Here is a 14,431-nt window from a genome sequence, read left to right on the forward strand (position 1 = left end):
TAGAATAAAAAAGAGGAAATACTCTTAATACTCCTTACTAATCCCCTGCCAGTACTGCTTCTATGTGTCCCAAGGCCCCCTTCAAACTTTACTTGGGTTTCAACATGGCACATACAATGTCCTATAGCCAGTCACTGACTGCAGCGGTCAGATATCCAGTGTCAAGAGGGTCAAGAAAGTAGAGAATAGCTGTGGGCCTGAGTGATCAGAATGAGTATGACTTCTTTTACAATGTTCTATAAAAGAAAAGCTGCCATAAGTCACACCTTTGCACTTAAAGTGAATGTTGCCTAGATTTTTTTTTTTACTCACTCAGTAATTCCAGATACCAAAACGTTCTTTTTTTTCTAATCTGTTTCTATTTTCTAGCTATCATTTTTAGTATTTTATTTTTAGTACATTATTTTAGGGGCAGACATCTTGCTTGAGTTGCTTTTTACAGCGTTTAGACACAAAGACACAGTAAACATCTTCAGACCCTATTGTATGGGACACATTTGTAAGCATGCTCTGTGTCCTCTGTGGCCTGTGCAGACTTTATTCTACAGGGGAGGCGAGGCTGAGCTCCTATTGACTTATCTTATGGTGTCACCTTTTCCGGTACAGATCACTTTCCAGCCTCCTCCTTATCATCACAAAGAAAACAGGAAGTTTTAGCTTAGTTTTGGGCTTATTTTTCAGAATGGATAGTAAGATTTTAGGATTGTTTCATAATATACTGTAGATAGCAAAATGGAAAATTTGGAAATAAACAAATCTTTATAAGATATTTTAACAATAAATATTTCATTTAAACAAAATATCATATTTTATGATGACACCTTCTAATATTAGTAATATAGTAATATTATGGCTTTGCAAAATTTGGTTTCAAATTGGTACAACAGTGGTCCCCAGTGGTCCCAATGGCTTTTTTTTCAGTATTTTTCCACACAGTGTGGTCTTTGTTGGACTGCTGTAACTTGAAGATGTGTTGAGCACATCAGAGCATGTCTCAGAATGAGAAAATATATATTAGCATGTTACAGCAGGTGCAAATCACTCACCTTTTATATTAAATGAAACGTGTCATTAGATAGGGCAGCATAAGGGTCCATTTACACAGAAAGATTATCTGACAGATTATCTCCCAAAGATTTGAAGCCAAAGCCAGGAACAGACTATAAACAGAGATCAGGTCATAAAGGAAAGCCTGAGATTTCTCCTCTTTTCAAATCCATTCCTGGCTTTGGCTTCAGATCTTTGGCAGATAATCTTTCTGTGTAAATGGACCCTAATGCTAAGTTTACACGGAGCGATAATTCGCCCGATCGTACGATTAACGATTTTGAAGTAACGATTTTTTTTATATAACGATCAACGTTTAGATGGAACGACATATCGTTCAGAAAATTGGTTTTGCGATCGCTTACGCCTATCTCGCACATAGGTAAAATCAGTGAACGACTGTTTACAAGGAACGATCTGCGAATTTTTTGCGAACGATCAACGACGATTTATTAACATGTTCAAAGATCAAAATGAACGATCTTTAGCTAATCGCTTGATCGCTCAATGCGATTGTTATCGTGAAAATTCGCCCGATAATCGTTCCGTGTAAACGTAGCATAAGGTAGTGACAGAAACAATGATTTTTAGCATTGCATGTAGACGATCCTGTAGTCCTGGATAGTCGTCATCTGCCGATTTAACCCCCTCCACCCTCTCATTGGCTGCTAATTGACAGTTTTCTGACTAACTTTTCTGTTAACTTCCAGTAAATGCAACTGAACCTGAACCTAACAGCTCAGCCCTCAGTTGCTTTAGCAATCAATGGCCACCAAGTTTTTGTTCACTCAACATTAGTTAGGAATATTCTACTTTGTGCTTTTATCCAATAATGACTGTGACACAGTGACCTGAATGTAAGGCTACTTGCGTACTACTATGATTTCTGGCCCACATACTTCCCACAATTTCGGACGGTGTCAAACCCATGGTAGTCAATGGGTCCAAATGTCCGTGGGTTCCATAGTCCATGCATTTGCCAAAAGTGTGGACCACAAAAACATAAGACCTGCACTTATACAAACCATATTTGCAGTCTGGACAGATTTTTTTAAATGGCCCAATGGTCTGTTATTGCGGGTGGCCATCAGATGACACTCAGACGTATGCAGGAGGCCAATCATAGGTTTATCCATCTGTCACTGGCAAACATCCTTACTTGTTCAGGAGTATCACTGGCCAGTAATGTGTCACTTCTTGGAAAACTTGCCCCCTTCGCAGGGTAACAGGTGCATTTTGACATTGAAGAAAGCCAAAAATGCTCTTTTTTTTGTTCTGGATGCTGCTATATATGACCATAGATGAAATTGCTGATTCCACATGCTCTAAAATGGAGAAAATAAAATAATTTATTAAAAGCAATAAAAGAGTGCAACACGTTTCTATCCCCATCCGGGATCTTCATCAGAAATAAAAACGAAGGTCTGGAATCAGCATAGAAACATGTTGGACAAGTTTTAGCGATTTAATTATTTCTCTTTCTCCATATTGGGAAAATATGAAACCAGCAGGTATGTTTGTCACACATGGCAGACAAGATGTAGTTTTCTTTATTTCCTGTGTCAATGAGACTTCTGGGAGGATTTGTCTCTTATTTGTACCCTATTCATTCCAGCATTCTAGCAGGTAAGCATAGATCAAGTGCCTAGGAGGGTGAATTCCTGGTAATAATCGCAGTGGTTATCATGAAGGTCCCTTAGAAACTGGTGGTGACTTATCAGGCCACTGAAGGTAATCTTTATTTTGGGCTGTTTTTCCACAAGTCTTATTGCATGCAAATATTAACTTATCTGTGTGTGATAAAACTTCTAAGGTTTCCCTCCCAGCATTTCTGTTGGCTGATGCAATCTTTACCTAATAATATAGAGCGGAAGAAAACAAAGCTCGAGCTGCATTGTTTTCTAAGAACAGACATCAAGGCACAACCTCTGAGTATATGTGCACCTAATAACCTTTTACAGTCCACAGATATAGTAGTGCAGAAAAAATAGGTGAACCCTAAATATAAACCCCAAATAAACATGGTCTAATATTTTCTAAGTCACAATTATAGATACACATAATCTAACTTGTGTATTAGGTTTTGGCTCTACTCAATTCAATGGAACTGAGCTGCAATATCATATACAAACTGAAGATAAGAGTGGCGCTACTTCTGAAAGAAAGCAGATTTGTTCTACTAATCCTGGATAACCCCTTTTATTAGACCTCCAAGAGCTAATTGACAAAATGTGTTTCAACTATGGCTGTGTTTCCATATGTATGCCTTTAAAGTGGGTTCCAAATGCGGTGAAAACCAGGCCCCCATCTCTTCTCCAATACCTACCATGCACCAATTTTTATATCCAGCTTTACTAATTCTTCTCCTCCTCCTCACAATCCTGATTGTGTGTATTACAAATAGCTGCAGATGGAGCCCCCCCCCCATCCGTTTGTAGTAGGGAAGAGTACCCTTATTTTGTGTTCAGGATGTATTGTGGAAACAATGTGCTCAGATATTGACATGCAATGCATATTTTACATTCACAGCATGTATAGGGGGAAAAATGCGATTTTCTACACTGCAAATTTTCCCACCTACAACGAATGGAGAGGTCTGTAATTTTTATGGTAGATACACGGTAGAGACATATTCTATAAAAAAAAAATCCCGAAAATCACATTGTATTATTTGTAAATAATTAATTTGAATTTTATTGTATGATTATATTTGATTACGTACCAACCAGCAAGAATTCTGACTGTTACAGTCCTGTTCGTTTTTCAAGCTCATCCTACTCTGCACTCATTTGCTGGAATAATTGCACCTGTTTGAACTTGTTACCTGTATAAAAACAAATGTCCACACTCAATCACACTCCAACCTCTTCACCATGACCAAGACCAAAGAACTGTCTAAGGACATCAGGGACAAAATTGTAGACCTGCACATGGCTGGGATGGGCTACAGGACAATAGGCAAGCAGCTTGGGGAGAAGGCAACAATTGTTGTTGCAATTATTAGAAAATGGAAAAAAAAAACAAGATCTGTGCAAGTTCTTGCTTCGTAGGGTAAGAATGATTCTGAAAAAGCTCAAAAATCAGCCCAGAACTACAGTGGAGGAACTGGTCAATTACCTTAAGAGAGCTGGGACCACAGTCTCAAAGATTACCGTTAGTAACACACTGGGCCGTCATGGATTAAAATCATGCAGGGTATGCAAGGTCCCCCTGCTCATGCCAGCACATGTCCTAGCCTGTTTGAAGTTCGCCAGTGACCATCTTGATCAAATGAGACCAAAATAGAACTTTTTGGTATCAACTCCTCTCGCTGTGTTTGGAGGTAGAAGAAGGATGAGTACAGCCCCAAGAACAGAATCCCAACCTTGAAGTATCGGGTGGAAACATCAAACTTTGGGGGTGCTTTTCTGCAAATAAGACAGGACGACGGCACCATATTGAAGGGAGGATGGATAGGGGCCATGTATCACAAGATTGTGGACAACAACCTCTTTCCTTTTAGTAGGAGCATTGAAGATGGATTGTGGCTGGGCCTTTCGGCTTATCAATGACCCAAAACACACAGCCAGGGCAACTAAGGAGTTGCTCCGTAAGAAGCATTTCAAGGTCCTGGAGTGGCTTAGCTGGTCTTCAGACCTGAAACCTATAGAAAATTTTTAGCGAGAGTTGAAACTTAATGTTGCTCAGCAACACATCCGAAAGCTGAAAGATCTGGAGAAGATGTATGGAGGAGTGGGATTTGGAGTGTGCAAACTTGGCGAAGAACTACAGGAAACATCTGACCTCTGTAATGGCAAACAAAGGTTTCTGTACCAAACATTAAGTCCTGTTCATCTAATGAATCAAATATTTATTTCATGCAATAAAATGCAAAATAATTGTTTTAAAATCATACAATGGGATTCTCTGGAATATTTTTATTGATTCTGTCTTTCACACTTGAAATGTACCTATGACAAAAATTACGGACCTTTCCATTCTTTGTAGGTGGGAGAACTTACAAAGTTGGCAGCATATCAGATACTTAATTCCTCCACTGTAAATTTATAGTGTGGATATGTTGTGATAAAATAAATTTAGGAATTGATGTGGATTTTTTGAAACAGGATATTTTAACCCTTTCATGACCATGGGTCATTGTTCCTCATTGCCCAGGTCGTTAGGTCTGCTACGTCTCCTCTGTCCCCTGCCGCTGTCACAATCTTGTGGCAGGGGAGGGAGGGGAGGGGGCAGAGCGCACGCCCTGCCTTCCCACCTTGCCCCCGGCGCGTGCCTTCTCTCCCTCCACCCGCCGGCCTCCGTAGCCAGGAAACTGGAAGCCTGAGGCTTCCGGTTTTCATGGCTACCATCAGGGTTCTGCGATCACTTTGCAGAGCCCCGATGGACATCGGATAGAGAATTCTCCCTCTGTAGAGGGAGAATTCTCTGTCAGGAGCCCTATAGATGCTGCAGTCAGGCAGAATCAGGCATAGGCTGCAGCAACGTTGATTTACTGTGCAGTGGAGAGGGGTTAAACAAAGTTTTTCTTTTTACACAACCTGCATCAAAATCCACTGTAAATCCCCCCAAAAACTACAATTTGCTGGTAGAATTTTAAATATGAATAGTAAATCTGCAGCATTTCTGCTAGGTCAGGACATATGTTTAGGGCTTGTTCATAGGACATGCTAAAAAGGTGAATAATCAGTGTGGATTTAGGTTATGTTCACACAGTACATTTTTAAAAGAACTTATCCAGTGCAACAAAAACATGGCCGCTTTCTTTCAGAGACAACTCGACTCTTGTTTCCAGTTCAGGTGCGGTTTGCAATTAAGCTCCATTCACTTCAATGGAACTGAGCAGCAAAACCCCGCCCAAGCTGGAGACAAGAGTGGGCTGTCTCTGGAAGAAAGTGGCCATGTTTTTGTTGCGGCTGGATAACCCCTTTAGGTTGTGCGGGAATATAGCCTTGTGCCACCAATAGCTAAAAAGAAGGCTAAATATAAGGCTACATTCACACACACTAAAGCACTGCACACACTGCAGCAGGAAGTGTGTAGGTATGCAAAACAGCCATTGGGGATTCAGTGACACCTCCCCGCTCAGGAGCGCTGCTTTAATCTGATGTTATTCGAATAAAGACCGAAAAAGAAGCAGTGAGCGCCACTATTATTCTATCCTAAGGTTTGTCTGTAGGAGAGGAGGAGGGGAATATGTCCTATATAACAGGAGTATGCTTCCTGTTCTTCACATGTCATTACAATAAGCACTTAGCAGCAACCTGGTAGTTGCGGAGCAGTTACGGTAACCTGATAGCACACAATCATGTTTAGTACTTGATAATACTACGTGACGTAAGTGCAGTGTAGTTCTTGCACAGGAGCCAAAACACATCCTTCTAGAATAGCCACATTGTAATGAATCAGATGGTGCTACCTTGTGTAGTGGGGACTGCAATGATACTGAAACTCTGCCAACAAGCGCCGCTTAGGATATCCTAAGATTAAAAGTTATGCACAGGACAGAGGATAAGTATCTGATCAGTAGGAATATGACCGCTGGAAAGCCCACCTATTGAATGGAGTTTCGATACCAACAACCTCTTCTTGGTGCTTTATTTTTTCTATTAGTGTATGTGTCCGATACACAAGGTGGAAATAAGGAAACAAAGGGAACCTTCTGGTGTAGTATATAACAGAGTTATATGACCATCCAACACACACACACGCCTTCACCTTTTAAGGGTTATACAAAAAGATAGGCACAACTCTATTGAGGGCTTGCACTAGTTATGATACTGTCGCATTAACTGGACACCTGCAAATAGAAAAATAAAAAATTGTTTGATTGCAATGCGTTTTGGCTCAACTTTGATATAGAGCTTTTCTCGAGCATACCATAATCACAAGCAACATTCTTTAAATAATGCCCCCTTGACCCCGAGTACACATTTTCTTCTGGGTGATGATCCTCTGTGTCTTCACAAACATAATCATATAACTTAATGATAGTAACCAAGAAATTAGAAGGATTATAAACAAATACTGGCCCATATTAAAGTCAGACCCTATAGTGAAAAAAACTAAATTACTTTTAAACAATAAGAAATTTGATAGCCCCCAGTAGGATTAGTATGAAAAGGGGTAAAGGGGCTGAAAAGCAGAAAAACAAAATTTTCAAATGTGGCAAAAAAAAAAAAAAACCCTGCCCATGTTGAAAAAATATACCTGATCACTTTAGGTCCAACGTTACAGAGAGGTGTTTTTTCCCCCCATAAAACACCTGGAATGCACTCACCATATACCTGCTTAACTGTGAATGCTAGTTACAGTATATTGGTAGAACCACACAACTGTTGAGAATAAATACGCATAGACTGTATTTTTATATTAAAGTTTTTTAAAACAGTGTTTCAAGGCGTGTGACGAGTGAGCATGGTGGGAACTTTGAAAGTATTTGGATTCTCTTCATTAAACAGGTGCCAGATTCGGCTGCAGATAGGTGGCCCATCTGGATAGACGCAAATATACCAAATGAACTTTCTAATACCAGAGGGACTGACTGAAACATGTAAGGTCAAAACTTACTTGTCTGCCATGTAGACACCATGTAAGGGGAACATGAAAATAAGTATGAAATTATATCCTTTCGGTAACTACACTGAGTGGACCTGTATAGGCTTATGTAGGTGTGATAGCTTCAGAAGCTTTGCTGTGGATTGCCTGTAGTGATGGACCAGGGAAATGAGGGGAGACTGCCCAGAGATATGGGCTAAAGGAGCTGTTTCCATCCTCCACCTATGATGTCTCTTCCCATATGTGTAGATTATATAGAGGTGTTACTGGAAGAAAGCATTGATAATGGGCTGGAGCATTTACAAACCAGGAAGAAGGATTTGCTGATCTGCTTGTAACCCTCATCCCTCTCACTTTGGACAAACATCTATTTACCTGTATATAGCATGACCCTCTATCTCCTATAAATACATAACATATTCATCATTAATTTTTTAATTAAATAATTGTTTGCATCAATCAAAGTACATGAAGGAGGTAAGTATTTTGATCGACGTGACATCTCAGGGTCTTCGAAGTGCCATGTCAGTGATCAGAGGGGTGAAGGTTACAATGTAACCTTCTGATACCTGTTGATTTAAAGGCAAAAAAACAATAAAAATAAAGAAGAGCTCCATATGTACATTGTTAATAAGGTTAAAGAAACAAGAGTCCAACGTACAACCCTTCTGTGCTGCCCCAGAGGAAAGCAAAAAAACGTTTGAGGCAGATACCAGTTGCCCCATACCAGGGGGTAAAATTCCACCCCAATGTTAAATATGGCAATCAGAATAAATCTCTGTATACATGTGTGTGTGTGTGTGTGTGTGTGTATATATATATATATCTCTATTATTCATTTTTTGTTTTGTTTATTTTTGCTCTTTTTTTTTTTAAACCCTGCAGGAAAGAACAAGCCAGCATACTGTATCAGAACATCACTATAGTGGAACCCCTCTTAATCCAGCAATATGAACATGTTATCAGAAACTTTGTTCGAGAGATCAGGCTTCAGAGCACGGAAATGGAAAATTTGGCTATTGCAGTGAAGAGGTAATTTTTTTTCTTATTCCTTCATCTGTTCCTGGCTTTGGTTGCAAAAATCTTTCAGATAATCTGTCAGACATCTGTTGCGCCACTCTGCTAGACTGGTGCTTGCTTACTGAGCCTTCACTTAGATGGACCATTTGTGCGGCCATTTAACCCCTGAAGGACGGAGCCTGAAATGGCCTTAAGGACTGGACCAATTGTCACTTTTGCATTTTCGTTTTTCCTCCTCGCCTTCTAAGACCCATAACTCGTTTTTTATACATAAAATTTAATTAAAAAAAATTCAAGGGGTTAATGGCGGGCTCGCTTCATAGCGCTCCCCCCCACACCCGCTGGTTGTTAAGGGGTTAAATGCATTGTTATTGGCCACATATCCCTTGTGTAGATAGGAACATATGTGGCCGATTAACCATAATTTGTAGGGCCGCTCAAAAGATTCAATCATCCAAAGAATGAGCATTTGCTTTTTCATTGGCTGATTGCTGGCTTTTTTACATGGGCCAATTATTGAATAAATGAGCGTTCTTAGGAACACTCATTGCCGATATTCAGCCTATGTAAAGGCACCCTTAGGGGAACTTCACACGTAGCAAATAGCAGCGGATTTCACACTTTGAGTTTCGCAGCGAAATCCACTTTGATACTCGCTACTGTGAGTTTGAATGGTGTTACATACTCACAGAGGAATTGTCATCCCGCTGCAAGTATGTAAATGCCAGCCCCCTTAACCCACCGCACGGAACATACTTTACCTGGTCCGTGCTCTGGCTGCATATGAGGCTCCCGTAGGTCCTGGCCAGCCAATCAGTGACTGCGGCAGGTCTGTGCACTGATTGGCTGAGCGGGACTTACAGGAACCAGGAGCCTCAGATGCATCCGGAGTGCAGACAAGGTAAAGTATGCTCTGGGCGGCGGGTTAAGGGGGCCGGCATTTACACATTCGAAGCGGGAGGATAATTCCGCTGCAAGTATATAACCCTATTCAAACTCCCAGTAGCCGCAATTTGCTATGTGTGAAGCTGCCCTTACTCAGCATTGGCTTTCACAGATTTGATCTATCTTTCTATAGTTCTGTGGTGGCATAGTTCTGTGGTGGCATTGTAAGGCTATGTTCACTTGCTGTACAAACAACGGCCGTTCCGTGCAATAAAATGACTCCAAAACACTATGCGTAAATCCAGGCTACGGGCACATGACGTTCTTACAGTATTACAAGCTCTATTATATCTGTCCAAAATAAGGTCCACAGAGCCAGAAGTAAACACGATACAAATCTTTGGGTTTACTCTAGGAGGATGGTGGTGTTATGGTCTTTTGTACCTTGGAGTATTTAGGCCCGTCATTTTGGTGAAATCTGTTACTGTGCTATCAATAACATCATACTGAGAAGTGCAGTATAACAGTAATATCCTGTTACACGGCCAGAAAGCATCCTCCTTTATGTGGATGGAATGGGGGTAAGGGAAGAATTTTAATGTTTTTGTTAGCTGATTATTTTCATTTTCAATTGTAGAGCCCAGGACAAAGCAGCTATGCAGCTGAGCGAGCTAGAAGAGGAGATGGATCATCGGATCCAGGCGGCTGAGAACAGAATAAAGAAAGAGGTTAGCAGTCTGTTTGTTTTATCTTGCTCCAGTGTATGCCATAGATATTTATTGTGTGTTTTTTTTTCTCTGTGCCAAAGACCCTTGAACACACACATTTCACTATAAGGCTATGTTCACACACCGGTTTTTAACGGCCTTTATTTCATAATTAAAATTATGGCCGTGGTTTAGCATGATTGGGCGGCCGTCATTGCAGTGAGGGTGGTTGGTACATCATTCTAATACAAATAGAACGATGGCCCTTTTGGTTGTGTTCTTTAATAAAAGGCCCAGTAAATTTAATGCAAAAGATTGTGAAAGGATGGTAAATTTAATAAGCTGTGTGTGAACAACTTAAAATACTGGCCGCTGTTCGTGCAATAACAGACGCAAATTAACGACATGAACTTTAATTTGACATTTGTTATTTTATACATTCTGTGTGAATCAACGGCGTTTTTTTCCATAGACTTCAATGGATATCATTAAAGGTTGGCCACTTTATAATAAAATAAGTCAGTGTACAGTATTAGTAAGTGTACTATATAAGTTTATATACTGACAGCAGCTCCCTGTGTACCTTATAAAGCTAAAATCACACACCCCTCCTCCAGGCTGGGCTACCCTGCTCTGTGGTGGGTCTGTCCATAAGATGGCTGACATGGAGGAGCATGTGACCATGCCCCAACCCCATGTCCTACATATACTGGCTCAGTGGTGGACACTGAAGGGCGGGGCATGGTCACATGCTCCTCCATGTTTGCCATCTTATGGACAGAATCACCAAAGAGCAGGGCAGCACAGCCTGGAGGAAGGGTGTCTGATTTTAGCTCTATGAGGTACACAGGGAGCTGCAGTCAGTATATACAGTGAGTACACTTACTTATACTATACATGAAGCAATTTTTCTATAAAGTGGCCAACCCCTTTAAAGAATTAGAACAATGACTGTTATTTTAAATTCATATTTAGGCTATGTTCACTCGCTGTGAACATCCGGCCGTTCCGTGACCCTAGCCGGAGCCGCTTGCTTAACTGTGTGAACTGACAGGTCTTTCTGCATCCGGAATTCACTGAATTCATGGGATCCCGGCCGGCCGGCTATGTTCCACCCCTGAAAACTACAGCCGTAGTTCTGCGTCGAGAACTATGTCCGTAGTTTTACGTAGTGTGAACATAGCCTTACAGTGTGTAAAGATAAAGGTATTCTGACTCACGTGAAATTTGCATTCCATATTTTTCAGTGGGAATCTGCTCTGTAAATCACAACAGTGAATTACAGCGAGTTGTTTCCCAATTTAATATCTTTCAGGGATCAGTAAGTTTTCACAACCTTTTCAGCAAACAGATACCTGTCTGCATCTATCAGGAGGGAGGGGCACAAAACTTATTAAAGGGAGGGGGAAAAACTTGTTAAAGGGGCATTAGTAATTTTAAGCAGCCCTCTCCCTTTGTGCCTTTTATGTTGCCTAATTTGGGTTCGGGTTCTCTCTAAGGGTACAAACTCACTGGCTGGATCCGCTGCGAGTTTGTCCACAGCCCGCCCCATTAACCCCCCTGCCGGCTGGAGCCTATACATCACCAGGTCCCTGCACTGGCTTACTTCGAGGCTCCCAGTGTCTTCACGTCCCGCTCAGCCAATCATTGTGCTGCGGCGGGGCAGCGCACTGATTGGCTGAGGGAGAATGCCAGGAACCCCTGAAGCAAGCCGGAGCGGGGAGTCGGTGATGTACAGGCTCCAGCCGGCGGGGGGTTAACGGGCGGGCTGCGGACAAACTCACAGTGGGATGTGCATTCTGCTACGAGTTTGTCTGCCCATAGACTGTACAGGGCAAGGATCCGCAGTTTGTACCCTAAATATAACTAAGTTTGGTCAGAGACTGAGGATAAACAAAGGGGGGTCTGTGTTTTTAGTTCTATAATTTACTTTAACGCATAAGAATAAAAGTTACATTTTAGGGGTGCTGTGACTTAAAGGGGTATTTCACCCCCAGGCCTTGTGCCTAGGGGTCTGGTTGTTATAAAATAATATCACATGCAAAATGACAATACTCATATCACAGCAGACCAAAGCAGCATCTTCATTGACTTTGGCTTCCTCAGGGAACTGCACTTGTTTAGCAGCTCCGTCCCAGTAGGTTGTTTTCCTGTGATACTGACCCTTGTATGGGTCCTAGGAAATTACTCAGATGGAGTCAGTAGATGAAGTTAATAGGGCCTGTGCCTATCTGTGCTTGTATACATCGAGCATTCCATCTGACAGGTTACGTCACATGGCACAGTAATAGGGCAACTTCCCCCAGGTGAGTAACGACTTATGTATCCAGGGACAACAAGCATACAGATATCTAGCTAGAAGGTAAACATTTCTCAAGGTGGATTTGCTGCCTGGCTTCTTTTGCAGAATTGAGTATTTTGTTGCTGTATAACTTCTGAACACCTACAATCACGTCATTATGCGTGCAGTAGCTGGTATTTTATTATGTCCTGTCTCTCTAGAAGATATACTTTAGTGGCAAATCTGTGATCCTTCATTAGGCCCTTAGATGCCATCCCAGCCCATCAGGGGGTAGTGGGCTTGCAGAGGGGGCACCCACCTCCTGTAGTTGTTGGGGCAGGGGAAAAAGTTGGAAAAAAGTGATACTTACCTAGGACTCAAGAAGTCTCTCACTTTCAACTATTATGACCTGTGATGAGTAAGTGAAAACATATCACAGGCTTTGTTTGATAAGGTGGGTTTTTCTAGTTCTTATTGAAAGTCAACAAATACACCTAAAAGGCAAATTCTGCGTGCCTTCGTAGTCTTTACTTTGTGGGTTGGTAGTACGATGCACATCTGTGTGAGCCTAGTAAACTCCTCTGACACAGAAAAACAGGAACAGTTGCTAAACTACGTAAAACAGTGTAATATTTCCGTAACCAGTATATAATAAAGCACAATGCTGAGGAATAATCATATCTTTTTACGTTTGCTCTGATTCTGCTTACAGGGTGGCTAAAGGGCAAAAGCAGCCAGTACAATTCAACACATACTGAGGACAGAAAAAATGTACCAATTTTACACCAATTTTATACAATTATAGTTATGGTTGTAGAAGATCCCATTGTTTTTGTATGAATTTGGATAAGGCCACCATTGAGACAGTACAGGTTGTACTTCTGTTGGCGCATGTGTTCTCACCTGCTGTACAGTAGTCATCCTGTAGGATCTTTAACATGTACCTTATGTTAAACAAACAAGCCTTTTTTTTTCTAGACAGTTGCCATCAAATGTGCCAATTTATACCAAGCAGCTGATACCAGCCAACTAGCCCCAGTTAAAAAAAAGACCATTGGGGCCATGAATATTAATTTGCAGTGGGCGCCAATATTTCTGATGGCAGTCCCAGCCTAACTTGCTTCCCCCCCCCCCTCACAATTTCCAAAAACAGTAAATAAGTTTAGAATACAGTACTATTATAGTCTTGTTGTCTTTAGACATTTGTTATCATCTTGTCAGTGCTATGACTAGGTTTTGGTCTGTGTCATCAGGGATATTTTGTCACATGTCCTCATCATCCAATCCCTAGCAAATAATCTTTACTGTATTTTCCATTTACAAAAAATAGGAGTGCAGGCCTACCTTAGCTCAGCAAGTGCCTCATACAGAGCTGGCAAGCCCAGTAGCCTGACTGCTTCAACATCAGGTCCGGTTTAGTATTGAACACTGTTGTATAGGAGCTCTATTGCGACAGGTGAAATGCTCCTGGAGTGGGAGGTGAGAAGTCCAGATGATGGATGCAAAAAATTGGACTTGTAAAAACATTTGTTTGGATACAGAGATTTTATTGTCACCTCTAAAGCCCTGGGGTTGGGTCGAAGCTGTCAAAGTTGTAATCCTTCTAGAGTAGGGGAACACCAGGCCATGATTGGGTACATTGAGTTTTCTGCAGCTTTGGTCAGTGAGCCATCTAAGGGCCGGCTTCAGCACCAGTAAAACACGGGCAAGTGCAGGAGCCCACTACTCCTGGGGGGGGGGGCACATCAGTGATGAGCACTTCAATTTAAGTGCATTGCATTGATTGACAGGGGGAGAAGTCATTGGCTCCCCGACCTACCATTCACTCTTGTGGCTGCAGGCAGTGTTATGCCTGCAATCACAAGAGGCAACTCTTTCCCACAGTGTTGTGGTGCTAGAGTGACATAACTCTAGTACCATTTGCAGAGCGAGGAGG

General features: G+C 41.5%; 1 protein-coding gene across 1 annotated transcript in view; it reads left to right on the plus strand.

The window, feature by feature from the left end:
* RASEF (RAS and EF-hand domain containing) overlaps positions 1-14,431 on the plus strand; it is a 50,697-nt gene that overhangs the window by 11,312 nt on the left and 24,954 nt on the right. The window contains exons 2-3 of the mRNA XM_069961793.1: positions 8,488-8,634; positions 10,145-10,235. Of these exons, the coding sequence (XP_069817894.1) occupies positions 8,488-8,634; positions 10,145-10,235 (238 nt within the window). The remainder of the gene's footprint in view (positions 1-8,487; positions 8,635-10,144; positions 10,236-14,431) is intronic.

The sequence above is a fragment of the Dendropsophus ebraccatus genome, chromosome 3 (genome assembly GCF_027789765.1).
Source record: "Dendropsophus ebraccatus isolate aDenEbr1 chromosome 3, aDenEbr1.pat, whole genome shotgun sequence".
NCBI lineage: Eukaryota > Metazoa > Chordata > Amphibia > Anura > Hylidae > Dendropsophus > Dendropsophus ebraccatus.